The 16290-nt window shown below is 54.9% G+C and overlaps 7 protein-coding genes across 7 annotated transcripts; 3 read left to right on the top strand and 4 right to left on the bottom strand.

Annotated features, from left to right (window-relative positions):
• Positions 1–742: 742 nt before the first annotated feature.
• Positions 743–2899, top strand: C7974DRAFT_402211 (uncharacterized protein). The gene is made up of 2 exons (XM_046142672.1): positions 743–1262; positions 1378–2899. The coding sequence occupies exons 1-2, from the start codon at positions 761–763 to the stop codon at positions 2721–2723; spliced, it is 1848 nt and encodes a 615-aa protein (XP_045993467.1). The 5' UTR covers positions 743–760; the 3' UTR covers positions 2724–2899.
• A 7-nt stretch (positions 2900–2906) lies between these two features.
• On the top strand, positions 2907–4215 carry C7974DRAFT_402215 (hypoxanthine guanine phosphoribosyltransferase). Its single transcript, XM_046142673.1, has 3 exons — positions 2907–3104; positions 3305–3840; positions 3892–4215. Exons 1-3 carry the CDS (start codon positions 3072–3074, stop codon positions 3944–3946), a joined length of 624 nt encoding a protein of 207 aa, XP_045993468.1. The 5' UTR covers positions 2907–3071; the 3' UTR covers positions 3947–4215.
• A 2115-nt stretch (positions 4216–6330) lies between these two features.
• C7974DRAFT_319365 (beta-lactamase superfamily domain-containing protein) lies at positions 6331–7614 on the bottom strand (the record flags this gene model as incomplete). The annotated part of the gene is made up of 2 exons (XM_046138708.1): positions 6331–7366; positions 7424–7614. The coding sequence occupies 2 exons, from the start codon at positions 7612–7614 to the stop codon at positions 6331–6333; spliced, it is 1227 nt and encodes a 408-aa protein (XP_045993469.1).
• A 1274-nt stretch (positions 7615–8888) lies between these two features.
• On the bottom strand, positions 8889–10663 carry C7974DRAFT_49572 (uncharacterized protein). Its single transcript, XM_046146736.1, has 2 exons — positions 10621–10663; positions 8889–10547 (listed from the first exon to the last, which is right to left on the bottom strand). The coding sequence occupies exon 2, from the start codon at positions 10502–10504 to the stop codon at positions 9170–9172; it is 1335 nt and encodes a 444-aa protein (XP_045993470.1). The 5' UTR covers positions 10505–10547; positions 10621–10663; the 3' UTR covers positions 8889–9169.
• Positions 10664–11819: 1156 nt separating this feature from the next.
• Positions 11820–12568, top strand: C7974DRAFT_379534 (uncharacterized protein; the record flags this gene model as incomplete). Its single annotated transcript, XM_046140470.1, has 2 exons — positions 11820–12243; positions 12285–12568. 2 exons carry the CDS (start codon positions 11820–11822, stop codon positions 12566–12568), a joined length of 708 nt encoding a protein of 235 aa, XP_045993471.1.
• A 942-nt stretch (positions 12569–13510) lies between these two features.
• C7974DRAFT_319118 (60S ribosomal protein L7) lies at positions 13511–14500 on the bottom strand (the record flags this gene model as incomplete). Its single annotated transcript, XM_046138692.1, has 3 exons — positions 13511–13794; positions 13848–14192; positions 14380–14500. The coding sequence occupies 3 exons, from the start codon at positions 14498–14500 to the stop codon at positions 13511–13513; spliced, it is 750 nt and encodes a 249-aa protein (XP_045993472.1).
• A 171-nt stretch (positions 14501–14671) lies between these two features.
• C7974DRAFT_402224 (kinase-like domain-containing protein) lies at positions 14672–16253 on the bottom strand (the record flags this gene model as incomplete). The annotated part of the gene is made up of 1 exon (XM_046142674.1): positions 14672–16253. The coding sequence occupies one exon, from the start codon at positions 16248–16250 to the stop codon at positions 14769–14771; it is 1482 nt and encodes a 493-aa protein (XP_045993473.1). The 3' UTR covers positions 14672–14768.
• Positions 16254–16290: the final 37 nt, after the last annotated feature.

Here is a 16290-nt window from a genome sequence, read left to right on the forward strand (position 1 = left end):
GTGGCGCCGGGTAGCAGCGCGGGCCTGGCCTGCAGCGACGACGGGCGGAGGATTATCTACAGATCTACGGCATGGACTGCAGACGGCAGCGTCCACGTATGCGGGCAGCGCGCAGTGGCAGGGCAGCGGGCAGGGCAGCGGGCAGGGCAGTCACACGGCGCGGCGCAGTGGCAGGGGCGGGCAGCGCTGGTCGCAAAGGGAGCTGCTGAGACAGTGGAGGGCGTGTGTCGCAGACCTCGGACGTCTGCTGAGTCTAGAGATAGGAGATGGCAGGCACAGGCCAGGCACGCCCACGCCCACGCCCACGCCCGCACGCCCTCGACCGTCTGCCACACGCACAGGACACAGCAGGACACGCGCCGAGGGAGGGGAGCGGCGGTGCTGGGCGTCCGGGGGCCTCTGCGCAGTGCGCACCAGCGCTGAGGGCGTCGAGCTGGAGGGGCACCAGCCCTTCACGCTGCAGCGCCGCGCGCGCCAGCTGCCGTTGTCGTCCTGATCGTCCTGGCCGCGCCGTGGCCGCCAGCCAGCTTGCCAGCGCGCGGTGTAGACGGCCGCCACCTGCGTCCCTGAGCCCGTAGGCCTGCAGGTGAAACCGCCGCGACACTCTAGAACAGTCTTGCAGCGGCCCTGCTATAACGTTTAATGTCTGGCTGCGGGGTCCCGTGGCGTCCCAGCGCGCGCAGACACTCCTCATGGCATTTGTGCAATCCCAGTGCCCGCCGCGTCGCTGCACCGGCTGCACCGGCTGCACAACGTAGCCATGCCTCCAGCGATCGCGCGTCGCACCCGCTGTAAGCCATCTGCCCGGGCCTTCCGCAATGCTGCCGCCGTGATGTGCTGCAGTCGTCTTCACAGTCCCGGCGCTAGTCGCCACGAGGATGCTCCTGCCTCGATGGAGGGAGATCGTCAAGAGGGTCCCTGCGACGCCGCAGCCAACGTCACCGAGCATGTCAGCTCGGCAAACCCTCCCTTTGCTGTGAACCACCACCGAACCATCAGTCGCTACCCCGGTGGACCGACTCGTTTGCCTGGAATGGCGCGCAGTGCCCTAGCCGACGCGTTTGCGCGCCTGCCCACCTCTGACTCGAGACTAGAGGCTCTGGAAGCTTTGATGAGCGCATTGTCGCCCTACGAGTGGAGGTTCGTCCAGTCTCTTGCCATTGCACGAACCTTCCAGTTCGACATCATCGGACGCCTGCCCGTGGAGATTGTTTCTCACATCTTTTCGTATCTTGACACGTCCACGCCGTGGCGACTGCAGCCTGTAAGTCGTCGTCGTCGTACCATGTTCCACTCCAGAAACTTTGTGCTGTCTTGCTTTACACTACAGTTTGGTAGAGTTTGAGAGTGCTACTGCTTGCATGTGCTAACACCCACAGGTATCTCGACGGTGGCATCGGAATCTGCGAAGCTTGGCTGTGCTCAAGCCCAGCCTCGACAATTGGTACAATGGCACGGTCAACCTCCAGGGTGTCGATCTTGACTTTTGCTGGCGCAAAGCTCGAAGCATCCACGCTTTTCGCAGTGCTTCACTAACTGCACTGCCTGACAGTAGTTTCAAGATATCAGCACAGTTTGCTACGTCAGAACAGGTCCTCAGTGGTGACCACCTGATATGGCTCTCTCGCGACCGCCGTCAAGTGCACGTGCTGAACCTCAGATCGCTGACCTCCAAGACTATCGTCCCTATAGCCCGCGAGCTGCTTCGAACCGTCTTTGCGTCCGAAGAGCTGGTGATGGTCACTGCAGACGCTGGCGGTGTCATCTACGTTGACGAATTGGCCGGTCAAGGGCCAGTCAAGAGGTTTCGTTTTGTCACTTCAAGCAGAAACTTTGCTGTCACGTGTCGAAATCGGACAGTAGCTTGCACAGGGCTGCTACACGATAGCATACTCGTCTATATCTGGAACTATGACACCCAGCAGGGCAAATCATTCACCATCGGGAAGGACACGAGACTTCTCCCAGGGGTTCGGCTACATCTCCCGACCCCTGCATGCGAGCTGGGCTTACTCTTACAACCAGTTTCTGAGACTGTTGTGCTCTGTCTGTTCGTGCGATCTCAGAGCCAGACAGATATGATCATTGAAAGCCCTCAACTGTTGTATTACAGATTCACATACTCGGGCGAATGCCTACACGGTGCCAAGCAGCCACTAGCATTCCACGGAGCCGGCAACCCTACCGAGTTTGGCGACCGGAAGAGCATGAAATTTGTGCCCGCGAATCACGATGGGCTGTTCATGCTGCAATGCAACTCCTGGACATTCGGCTCTGCTGTCAAGTCTATCTTCACACTTCAATTCGATGAAAGACTGCATACTTTTACAAGTCCCCGGCACCCCAGACTGCACCCTATCGACATGCACGATCAAGGCAATGTCGTTTGGTGGAAAGACACATTCATCGAGGCTGGGACAACAGGCCACATTGTGATTCATAGAGGGAATATCTGTGATCCGTGTGAGGAGACAATATTAGCATATGAGCCTTCCTCTTTTGTCCAAAGGAGTCCAAGAGAACAGCAGACGACTTCGAAGGAGCTCCTCGTCAACGACAGGTACATGGTAAGGCCATACTGCGATGCATTATATGTCTACTGCTACGATCACACTGTGCACTTGCCAGGAAAGGAAGGTATCTTGAAAGGTGTGGGGCCCTGGGAAATAATCGAGCCCAGGTTCGCGAGTGTGAGCGACTGTGTCAGGGCGATGTATGCGTGATGCTTGATGAATACCGCATAGGCTGTGTCGTGCTGGCATACGGTTGCTCGTTACAATTCTGTGACTCGAAGTACGAGTGAAAACAGAGGTCATCATTCGAGTGTCGATAAACCAATGAGTGAGAACGTAGATGGTGTGTTCCCAGGTCGTCGATCAAGACTTCCAGAAGCCTAACGTCATCCACACTAGCGCGGGGCTGATCTTAAACCCCACGCCTCATGTTCGGCGTGCTCCGCGTCCCAAGATTTTTCTTTTTCAGTCATTCTTAGACCATACCACCAAACCCAATTTCTTATACTTTACACTTTGCGCCTCTACGTACTACACAAACACACAAAAGTCGCAACCATGGTCGAGAAGCTTTACGTCACATACAACCAGGTACGTACTCGAAAACACCTCAGTGGGTACACATTGGCTGTACTACGGTTGCCTTGACTTTTTAATGTATTGCTATGCGACACGCACTGTGGTACAACATGAGCCTCCTTGGGCGTTTCAATATGTCTCATCAGACAGCATGCTCGCATCAAGGCTGCAACTCAGGCCGTCCTGTAGAGCAACTTACTGATACTCTACAGGTGCACAAGCACTGCCAGGATGCCGCGCCTAGAATTCTTGAGGAGTTCAAGCCCAACCTTATGATCGCCATTGGCGGCGGTGGTTACGTCCCTGCGCGCATTCTGCGCTCGTTTCTCAAGCGCGACGGCTCGTCCAACATTCCGATCCAGGCCATCGGTCTCTCTCTGTACGAGCAGCTCGGCGGCTCCGGCGACTCCGAAGTCGAGGTTCCCGGCACAAAGGTTACACGTACGCAGTGGCTTGACCTGTCCTCTCTCGAAATGGCCAACTTGATTGGCAAGAACGTCCTCATCGTTGACGAGGTCGATGACACAAGGACAACGCTTGAGTATGCGGTGCGCGAGCTTGAGAAGGACGTTGTCGAGGCACAGAAGAAATCTGGGCGCACAGGGGAGAAGACTACGTTCAGCATCTTCGTTCTCCACAACAAGGACAAGACGAAGAAGGGCACGCTCCCTGAGGAGACGTTGAAGGGCAGGTATCTGGCCGCACAGACTGTTGGCGATGTTTGGATCAACTACCCTTGGGAGGCTATGTATGTGTCTGCTCTTCGAAACTCACAGGATAGCAACTAACACTTACGCAGGGACATTGATGAGCACGACCGCATGTCTGCCGAGGCGGACAAGAAGTCTGCTTGAACTACGCTTATCTAGACTATGATACCACAGAGACGCAGGTGTCCGACGATGGGAGAGAAAAGCATCACATTGACGACTTGGCATTTGAGCATTTGCGGGCAGGGATACACAGGAGTTGGCGGGCACTGATCTTCACCAACGGTATTTTAGGTAATGGGCCGACGGCCTTACCGTGGGTAGATATGGAACAAAAATAAAATGGAAGACTTTTAGATCATACTCTGAGTATTTTGTCACTGTTCTTCGACAATTTAACATATACACTGGGAGACCTGCACCATTGGTATTGCGCTCGTTGTGACATCAAGCACAGATACCAAACAAATTCGTCGTCTTCCGCTGATCCAGGACTTATAAGGGATTACAAAGAACGCGCTGGAGATGAATCGTATACTAATGAATGTCGAATCCTGGAGAATCCTGCATATGCTTAAGGCTGCCAGTACGTAGGTCAGTCCAGGTGGATAAGACCTGAACCACATAAAGTACTGGATGAAAGTCGTGTGACAAGAGACTGGTTGTCGTCACAATTTTCCCTTTTCTGAACATGTCAAGAAAGTTGAGAAGTGACAGGTCGTGACCAGGTTAGGTCCATGTCGGCTATCAAGTGGTCATCATATTCTGAGACAGTTTACCAACTTAATGATCTGTGAAGAACCTTGCACCCAAACAAACCTAGTACACCCAGTCAGTGACTGGCCTCTTATCAGATCATCAAAGTCTACGTGTTCGCCGCTCTAGGTCTTAAAGATGAGCTCCTTACAACCTTGAGAGATAAAGAAAACGCGAATGATGAGCTAGTCCTGGACGGGAACAATTTGCTGCAACTCTCACTCCTCGAGGGCCATACGGACGTTGCTCTGCTGTTATTGAACCAATTTTTCGAATGGCAAAACCGTCAACAAGGGATGAGATCCTCAGCTCCTGACAAGCTCGTTTTCAAGAGTTTAGTACTCGGAACGAGGTGGGCGAAACATTGCTGGACACCGCAGTAGCCGTGGAGGCATCCGCGGTAGCAACTGAACTGGTTGCCATGGGAGCAAGTCTTGAGCTTTTGAATCAACCGCGCTTAATTATGCGGCATGCTATCGGTACTAATGACATGACGCTTCTTACAGCTATCACCCTGGCGAAGATCAGCCTTGCGGGCGCCGTTTATTTTGCTGTCGAGAACAACTCAACGAGTGAGATCGTCTTAGCAATACTGAAAGCAGGTGGAGACATCTTTCTTTAGAGGTAAGCAACAAGTAGGACGCCAGAGACACTGTTAGTCTCTAATGGTGCGCACTTCATCTAGCGGCACCACGTGCTGTTAAGAACTGTGAAGTAGACTTTTGTCACATCGTCGGACCGTTCCTTCAGTTCCCACCGCAAGGAATTGAAATTAGAGGTGCTGAAGGCCGCACATCTATGAGTATAGCAGACTCTGGTTGCCGGAATGACCTAGGTAGTCCAAATGCTCCTCCAGAAAGGCAAATTCTCGGCCAAAATTTGCTCGGACTAAACCTACTGTTCACCATGAAGAAGCAACACTCGGCCTTGCAGTAACGACTGGATAAGAGGCGGAAGTCAGAATGTTGCTTCCTTGTATGCAGAGACTGGAAGGCTACGTTCTGAAAAGAAGAGCTGGAGCGCTGAACTCGGCGGTCTCAGCGAGAAAGCCGGCCGTAGTCAAGATCTTGATCGATGCAAGCCTGAACCTGAACACGTTCGATCGTCAAGGTCACTCGCCCTTGTGGTTGGCGGCGAAGGAATCGGACAAGATCATGTTCAAGATGTTGCTTGCGATGGACACAGCAGATTTGGAAGTCGAGAATGAACACGGGCGATTCCTGCTCTCATACACAGCGCAGACTGGCTTAATGTCAGCGACGATAAAGCTCCTGCAGACGGGAAGAGCCAATATCAATCACTTTGATGATGCAGGGATGACGCCGCTTCAGAAAGCCGAACGGAATGGGCATGCACTGATCGCTACAGCGCCGCATGCTTATGGTTCAAGAGTGTACCAATTTGTCTCGGGACGATTGTAAGCACCACTCTGTCTTGTGTCGCTCAGATTGGTAGAACGAACCGACGTGAATGTTTTGTCACAAAGGTGGTAGGAAAGTAGATGTGGTTAAATGTTTCTAATTTAGCGCAGTCGGGAGACCGTCAGCTAATTCGACATCGATATTGATTCACGGTAGAAGAAGTCATAGTCTTCCAGTGCTCTGTCGAAAACAGCGCTTGCACAATATCGGAACCCACCTTTTTAGCAAGGCAGAAGTGTGAAAGGAGGCAGCAAACCCTAAGAACGTGAAATATTATGTTTGCGGAAACCCATCGCCCTGACTTTCACACGAGTATCATAAAATCTGCTCTATCGGCTACACGCCTACCATCTACGATCCAGTCTCCACCTCTTTCGTCGCCCCAATATCAATAACCCCAAACCTTTCCTGCTCAACCCCCTTCCACTCAAGCGCCTCCTTCAGCTTCCTCGGTGGCTCGAGCACATCCTCCTCGGTCAAAACCCACGTACCCCAGTGCATACCGAGCGCTAGCTTGCACTTTGTGTCGAGAAAAATGTTCACCGAGTCCTTCGGATTGGCGTGCATGGCGCTAAACATCCAGCGTGGCTCGTATGCGCCAATGGGAATGAGCCCGAGATCGAAGGGCCCGCGGTGCTGGCCGATCTGAGCGAAGGCCGGACAGACGGGGAGGTGGGCAAACTCCGGGCCGTAGTCGTCAACATCGTCCGGGGTGTCGGGGACGGTGCGGTACCCTGTGTCGCCGGCGAAGTAGACCTTTGCACCGCCAGACTCGACGCTCCAGCTCGCCCACAGCGTCTTACATTTGTCGAAGGGCGTACGGGCGCTGACGTGCTGGCACGGGAGCGCGCCGATGGTGGCTATAATATCGCCCTTCACGCTAGTTTCGCTGACTGATACGGATCCTGTGCGGTCGGCCTTGTCGTCGCCCTTCACAGCCTCAAGCTTGACATCTCGTGTCTCCCACCAGTCGAGCTCTGTGACCTTCTCCACTCCGCATTTCTGGAACCAGGCCTTGTTTCCGAGCGGGGCAAAGTATTGAGCCTCCGGGAATTTCTTCTGCAAGCGCTGGATGGTTGGATAGCTCAGATGATCGTAATGGTTATGACTGATAACCACAACATCGACGGCCGGCAAATCCTCCAACTCGCATGGCGGCGGCGTGAAGCGTTTCAGGCTGCTAATGTTGATGGGCGAGCAGCAGTCCTCAAACACAGGGTCGAAAAGCACACGCAGACCGCCGGGGAATTCGACGTAGTAACATGCGTGGCCGAGCCATGTAGCCCTTAGCTTAGGAGTCTCGCGCGTGGAGAGAAAGACGGGAGTTTGCACGGGGACTGTAGGCGGCGTCGTATCTGGCTTGTTGGCTTTACCACTGACTTTGCGACTGTGCTAATTAGTATCTAGGTCTGTGATGAAGTATGAGAAGGAGCGCAATTCATACGAAAAGAATCCCCAGAACAGTTGCGGCCCGCTCAGCTCTGTATAGCTGTCCCATGGATTCGTGAATCCCTTGCCATTCTTCAAGTGATGCGCCTTGGCTGCTGCTTCCTCTGGCTGCGATAGGATCTGGCCTGGGTTGCTCACCGCAGCATACAGGGCTGCACCTATCCCTGCGCCACCGACCGAACTCATCTTTGCCGTAGTACTGAAATGTGGTGTCTGCCAAAAAATCCGCGCTCTTTGCTTCGTACTGCTTTGGACGTTGCGAAATGTGACCGAGCTGATCAGGATTCGCCTGAATGAGCGGAGCGACATGAACACTGTATAAGACCTCACTTGCAGGCTCCAAGACGGACTAAGTAGCGGAAGGTTGGATTGCAATGCGCCGCATGCTTTGCGCCAGCAGGATCGCTTCTCGCGGAGGAATCGCGCGGTCACGGAGATAGTGTTGATGAAAGCCGTCTGACTATGCTGGTGATTGGCTGCAGCCTCGGCGCGCGCGGCCTTGCGCCTGAACTATCGTTGCGGAGTCGGCCTTTTTCTTTGTCCGAGATGCCCGCGAATGCATATTGTTGCTGCATCGTGTGCTGGAAGGAGGCACGCAGCTGACGTCGACGTTCCACACGCAGGTGAGACGAGCTTGCTCGCCCTGATGTGGTTGCCTGCAATCTTGCGTTCTGTATGTCAGACTCTCATCGACAATGACCATCACCTCCGCCTAGTGGACGGCATGTAGTCTGTCCCACCGATCACATGAATGGTGGATGATTGAGTCACTCAGGCTTGAGGTCGAAAGGAATGTTCCCTTGCGGATTTGCCGCTTTCCGACATCTTTTTTTTCATATTTTGATGTTACTATCAGGACTCTGCTTTTGTCGCAGTAATACACTATACAGGTCTTTGCCTGTCGCCCGAAACTATGCTATGTGGTATCTGGAGCCCTGAAGAAATGGTATTTTCCGCCGCGCAATGAAAGAAACGCCTGTCATAGATCTGATGCCATTAATTACAACCCGGCTGGGAAGGCGACGATCGAAAGAAGTCGTAACCGGGAACGTGAAAAGGCCTGCGATGGTCTCGTTGATGGTGTGACGATATGCCCAACCGGAGAGCTGTGCAAGGTCGAAGGCCAAGCGAGAAGCGGCAGGTCATGCTGCCAGAGCCAGCGTCGCTAAGAAAAACCATTAAGCGCAAAAAATCCTCCGAATAAACAGTGTGAAGGACAATCGTAAAAAGAGGCTGTACAGAAGTCGCGCCAGAAGCGGCGATGTAGCCAATCGAACCCAGAAACCGTTGGTTGTGGCACACAGGCCAAAGGACAAAACGCCGAATCCCACAATTTCGCTGTACGTGCGCCCAAGACCCAGAGCAAGCCGATGTCTAGAACAGGAGACAAGGAGAGAAGAACAAAAGAACGGACCCCTTCAGGTCGAGAAATTGAAAAATCTATGATGCAAAATGATCGCAAGGTGTGTATGCGTTTTCGTTAGATCCAGGATGGCGCCGATATGCGTGCAGATGGCGAAGACAAAACTCTGCGCGCCGAGGATTGAGGGGCCATACGAGTCGCCAGGGCAGACTCGACGTGGATGCAAGAGACGTATATTTGGTGGCCAGCAGGGTCTGAAGATAGACCGAAGGATAGTAGGGAAGATGACAGGAACTTTTGGACAAACAGGTCGCTGAGGTAGAGTCGAGCGTCGAATATGTAATGTAGAAGGTGCAGGCGTCGTAATGAATGCATCGCTTAGGCGGTGATGGCCTGAGGGCCAAAACCAGGAGCCATGAAGTATGGCTGGTGCCTCTGCGCACAGTACATGCAACCACAGTTCACACCGTGCTGGTTCCAAGCAGACGCGTTGTACTGCGACTGGTAAGTAGGCGGGCCATAGTTGGTCGACTGCTGGTGGTGGTGGTGCTGGGTATGAGCTGGCTGAGACAGGGGTGGGAAACCGAACATGGTGCGACGCGAGTAGCCCTCAGCGGGAGCCCAGGGTCCGGTCGCACCATAGTACTCCGGGGTGGTGGGTCCTGTAGTTGGCGCGGATGCAGGGGAGCGGTCGGACGATCTCCACGGGTCGTACTGAGCGTAACCACCATAGCCATACGAAGACATGGCAGACTTGGGCGCAGTCTCGTACGATGGGGTGTGATAGGTCTGCTGCGGAGGCAGAGCGGGAAGAGGCTTGTTCGCGTTGTAAGAACGACGGTGAACCGACGTGTCGATGGGACTAAGCTTGTTGCTACGGCTGGCGCGAGCCTGGTAATCCTTCCAGTTGTCTGACCAGGTGTTCCAGCCCTGGAGCTCGGTAGCATCGCGATGAAGCTTGTAGTCGATGGCGTTAAGCCACTCCATCTCAAGCCTGTTAAGCTCGTCAACCCTGATGCCACTGACTTCCGACCAGGAACGGTTGATGAACGTGTTGTCGTCCAAGAACTTGCTACCAAGCACCAACGCAATGGTGAGGAGGCGGTAGAGATGCGTGTCGGTCTTAGGCTCGTGCACCAGCATAGGCATCCTAATGGACAAGTACGACATGCTAAGCACAATGGTGGCAGACGGTAGTCTTGTGGCGCACAAAACCTGGTAAACCCATTTCCGGAAAGAGGTAGGCTCCATACGTCCGGGTGTGATGAGTTGCAACGCCATGTCACGGACGAAGTCAGTCATCACATCCATGTCGTAGTCGAGTTTGGCCGAAACACCACCAACAGGTTTCTCTTCCTTTGCTGGCTGCTGAGTACGCTGGTTATACTCTTGCGCACGCTGCTGTTGGATGGTCTGCTCATGGGAGCGCATTGGCGGCAACGTGTTGCCAGCGTCGTAGAATGAGCTCGGGGGTGGCAGGCTAGGAGGAGCCATGTATGTGCCAGCCTGTGGGTACATTGGAGGCATGGCCATGGCAAGCTGGCTGTAGCGTTCGGCATAATCGTAGTCGTCTTGTTGGCGAGCCGTCGCCTGGCCAGAGTAGGCGTTGTGCTGATAAGGCATACCTCCGCAGGAGGAGTGGTAACTCGGCACGAACTCTGGCGGCGTATACGGCTGGCGAGGCATCTGGTGCCTGGGGTAGAAAGACGGCATGTTGGCGCGAAGTAGTGGAGGAGAACGTTAGACTGGCGATGACCTGTATGATATGTCAGTTCGGATTCGTTCGCAAGCGAGGTGACGTTGGCTGTCGCGGTGGTGGTGTGACGTACAGTCTCTTCGTTCGATGCCGCCGGAGGGTGGTGAGCGTGAGCTCTTTTGTAAGCCGACGATGCTCTAAAAAATTTCGATCATGCACAAGAAGTGTTGTTCCAGATGGGCGTTGTTTTGTAGCGAGTCGGTCAAGACAAACGTCGAAGGGAGGAGTAGGGGAAGATATCGCTCAGGCAATGGCAATCGTGGATGTTGAAGAGCGCGAGCCGGTGTAAGGTCGGCAGGTTTGGTGTCGCAGGTGGGATGCGATTAGGCGATGCAGTCTGCGCGTCAAGTGACGAAAGATAGGCAAAGCGCGTGCGGACCGCTGAAACGCGAGGCAGGGCGAGGTCTAAGTGAATAGATCGCCGCGGTGATGCGAGGTCGACGGACTTGCAAGCAAGGGTCCGGTGATGAGGCGTCAGAGGAAGGCGCGACCCGGAGGACGGGAAAAGGAAAGAGCAGCGCTCAGAACCGAGACTCAGATGCAATGCAGCGCGGAAGCCGAGAAAGGAAAGCGCGCGCAGGTGGTCGATGTCGATGTGGTGCACGGAAAAGTCGGTGGTGACCAGCGAACCAGGGTGGTGCAGGCGTTCGTGCAGAAGGTGCTGACGGACGAGCAAACACGGGCGAGCGCAGCACAGCCGGGTAGTTTGCGAGAGCGACGTCAAGCGCAGCGGGCAGTCACCAGGTAAAGCGGTGCTGGAGCGGTGGTGCAGCGATGCTGAGCACTGGTGGTGGACGCTGGGCGCTGGACACTGGACACTGGCGCTGGAGAGCCGTAGTTCCGGCGGCGGAGGCGGTAGGGATGCCCGGGCGTGCGCTGGCTGCAAGAGGACGGTCAAGTCAGGCCGGCCGTTCGAAACAGCAGATGGCTCAGCGGCAAGAGTCGCGTCGAGCAGCGCCTGCAACCTGTCGGGTTTGGAGAGGGTGAGGATGGAGGTGGACGGGTGAAGAGGAGCGAGACGGGTCGCTGGCAATGTGCTCTGGTTGCCCGGCCGTGGCCGTTTAGCGAAGGGGCCCTCGACGAGCCCGTTCCTCGCAAGCCAACACGGCCTTGCGGGCCCACAGGCGTGGCAGGCCCTCCTACCGCACAGGCCTGCGTAATAATCGTTCGTGGGCCGGCCACTCATGTGCCGCGCACGGTGAAAACTCTGCCACATGCAGCCTAGCCCGGCGCAATCCTCGCCAGGCCGCAGCGCGCGCCTGGCGGCCACTCATGACTCTGCACAGGCGGCCTGGTGCGCAGCGCCGCTGCACTGGTTGCGTCGTCAGGCACAAATTGCTTGCAAGCCCCGACGCGCAATCCAATGAACGACCCAAGGGACCACATCTGGCCCTTGGAGCGAGCCACGTATCGTGGGCGTGTGGACGCTCTGCTCGCCGCCTCTTGAAAACCGGCTGCCGTCCCCAGCCTTTCCCACTGGCCCTCGCCGGCCCTGCTGGCTTGCTGGCTCGCTGGCTCGCAACGGCCAAGCCAGGCATGCAGCAGGTGCAGCAGATGCAGCAGATGCAGCAGACGCAGCAGCCGGCTGACTGGAGCGCTCCGCCTCGACCGCGACTGCTCGTTGTAGTTGCGACGGCCGTCTGCGCCGGCGTGCACAGTGCTACGCCTGCGGCCCTGCGACCAAGTCGCCCTGCCCGTGCGTGGCCCAGCCTTCATAAATAGCTGCGGTCCGTGTAGACGAGAAACATATTGCAATCACAACACGCCTGCGGCCACCAGCGCCGGCCTCCACGCGCGCGCCTTCGTCACCCTCGACGCTCGCTGTGCTGAGCTCGCCGGTCGCTCGCGCCCGCGTGAAAATTGTGCCAGGCGTGCGTGCAGCGTGTGGCCGCATGAGCAGCTGCCCTTCCGTTTCTGGCCGTAGCCCGCCGTCGGCCATGTCGCTTTTGGAGCCAAATGGATCCCACGGCATTCTGGCCCAAGGGATCGAAGGCAGTCAGGCCTTGCTCACATCTTCGTGACTCCACCTGGCCGGGGTCGCCATCACGACCGGCGCCGACAGCGCGCGGCACTTGATGATGAGGGGTGAGGGTCCATTGATCAGCCTGGTCTCTGTGCATCGACCCAAAAACAAACACGATGCAGCCGTGTCGCAGGTGAGCCACGGTCATCGACATGTTGGTCGCGTCATACACCGCATATCCGCACGCTTCCATCTGCCACTGGCGTGCATCCCACTCTAACGAGAAAACTATCGTCACCTCGTGAGTCGCAGAGTGGCAACCCCAGCCCCTCGGACGCACCTCGCACATCTGGCCCGCCACTCTCCGTAATCAAGCGCTCACATGAAAGAAATCTGTGGAAGGGAACCCGTCACTTGTGCACACCTCCACAAGCCAAGCGCTCGGCTTGTCAGCTAGATCAGTGGCCGTCTATTGGTGTTGAGCTCAACGTCAAACACTACCAGTCAGGGCTCGCAGCCGTCACCAAATGTGGTTGTAGGCAACAGACCATCGTATCCGACTGCAGTTTTCGTGCCGTGTGCTGCGTTTTGCAATGTCACATTCCTGACAGCCCTGACGACAACCGTTGCGATTTTTCGGTGCCTAACATGCCGCGCAAGGGAACGTGGGCTCAGGGTCGGTCGAGCAGTCAGTCGGAGCAGTCGTCGAGTAGGCGTTGCTATGAGGGTATGTCACTGGCGTCGCACACACGTCAAATCCGCCGTGCCAGAAATGAATGATTTGTCTCGGTGCCACATGAGGCACACGAAACCGGAAATGCTTAATTTCGGTCATGCTTTTCGCACGTGAGGTCGTTATGTCAACCCGTTTTGGCCCTTGCCGTGAACCCCATTCCCAAACGCCGCTGCAATGCATCCCATGGTATATCCGACCAAGCCAATTGTAGCTAGCATGAAATACATGCACAGCTCTACGCTCAAACGCCCTTACATATTCTATCTAATTCATCTGCCTGATCAGCTCGTTGATGTGATCTTCCCGGTTGCCCAGGTCGCCACCCTCAACGAAGTGCTTGAACTTCCTCTTCTGGAAGCCGCCGTTGGGGCTGTTCAGCTTGAAGGGCCACAAGAAGTTCGAAGCCTGCTTGAAGTTGGGGCCGACAGTGTAGATCTCATGGATGAGGTCTTCCATGCAGATCATGCCGTACTTTCCCAAGTTCACCTCGATGATCTCGTTGTCTGTCAGCGGTAGACGCTGCTTATCGACCTTGCCGTATCCACGCTCTATAGGACACATCAGTAAAGCTCATGTGAGTGTGTAAGACGAGCAAGCTTACTGTAGATGAGTTCGCGGACAGACTTCTGGTTGGGGTAGCCATATGCAACAAATGGCTCAACAATCTTCAGCATTTCCAAGGTAGCCTTGGTGAGCTTGATGAAGACACCATTGTTGATCTGCAGGAGGCGGAGGAGCTGCAAAGTCTTGCGCTTCTTGGGGTCGATCTTATTGATACCCTTAATGCGAACGACAAAGGCGAGCTTGTTCTCTTCGGGGACGTAGAGCTCGTTTTGCTTCTTGGCTTCGCGCTTCAGACGTATCTTCTCACGGTCGGCATCGCGGTACTCCTTGACGTACTTCTCAGCACGCTGGAAGATCACCTCGCGCTTCTTCTTACTCTTGTCTAGTCGTGGTCAGCTTTTGCCTGTGTAAGAAGCTATGCCATGAACTCCACAAGGGGCGATCGCATCATTCCCGAAAGATGGTTAACGACAGCAACATTGCCCGTAGGCTAGCCGATGTGTTGGTAGTTAGAATCATCGCGATCGCCTATTCCTTGTGGTTGTTAATGACACATGGTGCCAGCGTACCTCGCTTCTCCCGTGTCGCAATTGCGCGCTCCTCACGAGCCCTCTCCTGCGACTTGCGCTTTTTCAGCAGCGTCTCAGGGATGAGAATGTTGTCTTGCGTCGGGACGGTCGTGGCTGCCATTGTGGTGTCCGGTGCGAAAGAATCGTGCCGTCGAAGTTACAGAATTATTTTTTTCGCGAGTTTATAGCGACGGCGCTAGCGTGTGGGGCACGCTAAGCCTCACAGAGACCCTCTCGAGAGGAACGTCTCCAAATACCTAAGCAAACTTCAGAGGTAATGAAAGTATGAGGCGGTTCCTTTGTTAGATACAACATGGTGACATATTACTTGATTGAATAACTGGCTGTTCGTTCATTTTAGGACATCGTAAACTTTGGTGATTGGGAACTCAAGCCATCTTCAGCATGAACCCGGCCCCCTTCTCACCCTCCTCCTGCGCAGAAAAGATGCTGCTAAAGTCCACCTTACCTAGTCCCGGTGCTGCATCTCCCCTCTTTGGAGCGTGAGGACTTGCTCTCCTCCTCTTCTCCTGACCCGCTTTGCTCGGGAACGTGGGGAACATCTCGCTCGGCTTTGGCTTTGGCTGTTCCTTAAAATAATCATGTTCTAGCACCTCCTGCGCGGTGGGTCTGTCATTGGGGTTCAAATTCAGTAGCGAGGACAAAAGCTCCACGCCGCTGCTGCTAAGGAAGGGGAAACGCGCACGGTCAAAGGTCTGCTTGCCTCTTTGTTCTCGTGGAAGCTTGAGGCTAGGTGCATTAGGCAGTCTCCAGAATCCGGGCCAACTCTTTTCCTCCGGAAGGCCGCAAAGACTGAAGACTCGACTTAGTTGGTCAACCTCATTCGTGCCAGGAAGGATAGGCGTCTTCAGAAGCAATTCGCCTAGTATGCACCCCACACTCCACATATCAATTTCTGTCCCATAGTTCGTTGTACCCAGTAGAAGCTCTGGTGCTCGATACCATAATGTGACAACAAGTTGAGTGAGAGGTGCGTGTGGAGGTGGAATGTACCGCGCCATGCCGAAGTCTGCAAGTTTGAGTTGCCCGCGATTGTTGAGGAGGATGTTGGAGGTTTTGAGGTCGCGGTGCATTATATAGTTATCGTGCAAGAAGGCGATGCCGGAGGTCAGCTGGCGTAGAAGCGTCTTGACTTCTGATGCGACAAAAGGGTCATGCATGTCTTCTTGCAGCGTTTTGAGGTCGTGCTCCAGGAATTCCATCACCAAGACACACTCTTCTGGACTGTCTCCAGAAAGCACTTCTTTCAGATCAACAATGTTTGGGTGTCGAGCTTTTTGAAGAATGGCGATTTCGCGCAAAGCAGTGATGGGAAAACCGTCTTGGCTGTAGTCCATCTTGACCTTCTTCAACGCTACGATTTGCGATGTTGTGACATCCTTGGCTCGCGACACCCATCCATAGCTCCCCTCTTCGATGTGATTGAGAGTCTCGAAGTTTGAGCGGTGACGGCACGGAGCCCACCCTCCTCCCTCGAATCTCAGCAATTTGCGCTCTTTCTCCGAGTCCTTTGAAGCCGAGATGATAGACTCAGTGCCGACATCTTCACCGTTGGAGAGTCGTCGACGCTTTGCTGGCCGTAAGTCACGCTCTTTCGCATCTCTTGCTGCTTGTGCGGACTCTTCTGCTTGTTGTTGTTTTTGGAGCTTCGCGCGCTTCTTCTCTTCCTTTTCTTGCTTGCGTCGGAGGGCTTCTGCTTTGTCGGCCTCATCGTCTGCCCATCGTGACGCCATCGTGCAAATGAGGTTCCGTATTGAGCTTTCGGCGATAAAATGCAATATCCGGGCAGTTCTCAAGCCCGGCTGTGTATGTCGCGGTGTGAAGGAAGAGGCACGTGTCAGCGCTTTCATGCGTGTGTCCTGGCCAGAGCTTCTTCGCGTTCCGACAACA

Source organism: Boeremia exigua (genome assembly GCF_020726555.1).
Source record: "Boeremia exigua strain MPI-SDFR-AT-0100 chromosome Unknown C7974scaffold_11, whole genome shotgun sequence".
NCBI classification, from domain to species: Eukaryota; Fungi; Ascomycota; class Dothideomycetes; order Pleosporales; family Didymellaceae; genus Boeremia; species Boeremia exigua.

Coding starts and splice junctions, on each gene's coding strand:
- C7974DRAFT_402211 (XM_046142672.1), top strand. CDS start 761: ATGCCTCCAGCGATCGCGCGTCGCACCCGCTGTAAGCCATCTGCCCGG. Junction 1,263..1,377: donor CACGCCGTGGCGACTGCAGC/CTGTAAGTCGTC, acceptor GCTAACACCCAC/AGGTATCTCGACGGTGGCAT.
- C7974DRAFT_402215 (XM_046142673.1), top strand. CDS start 3,072: ATGGTCGAGAAGCTTTACGTCACATACAACCAG. Junction 3,105..3,304: donor TTTACGTCACATACAACCAG/GTACGTACTCGA, acceptor GATACTCTACAG/GTGCACAAGCACTGCCAGGA. Junction 3,841..3,891: donor AACTACCCTTGGGAGGCTAT/GTATGTGTCTGC, acceptor ACACTTACGCAG/GGACATTGATGAGCACGACC.
- C7974DRAFT_49572 (XM_046146736.1), bottom strand. CDS start 10,504: ATGCCGTCTTTCTACCCCAGGCACCAGATGCCTCGCCAGCCGTATACG.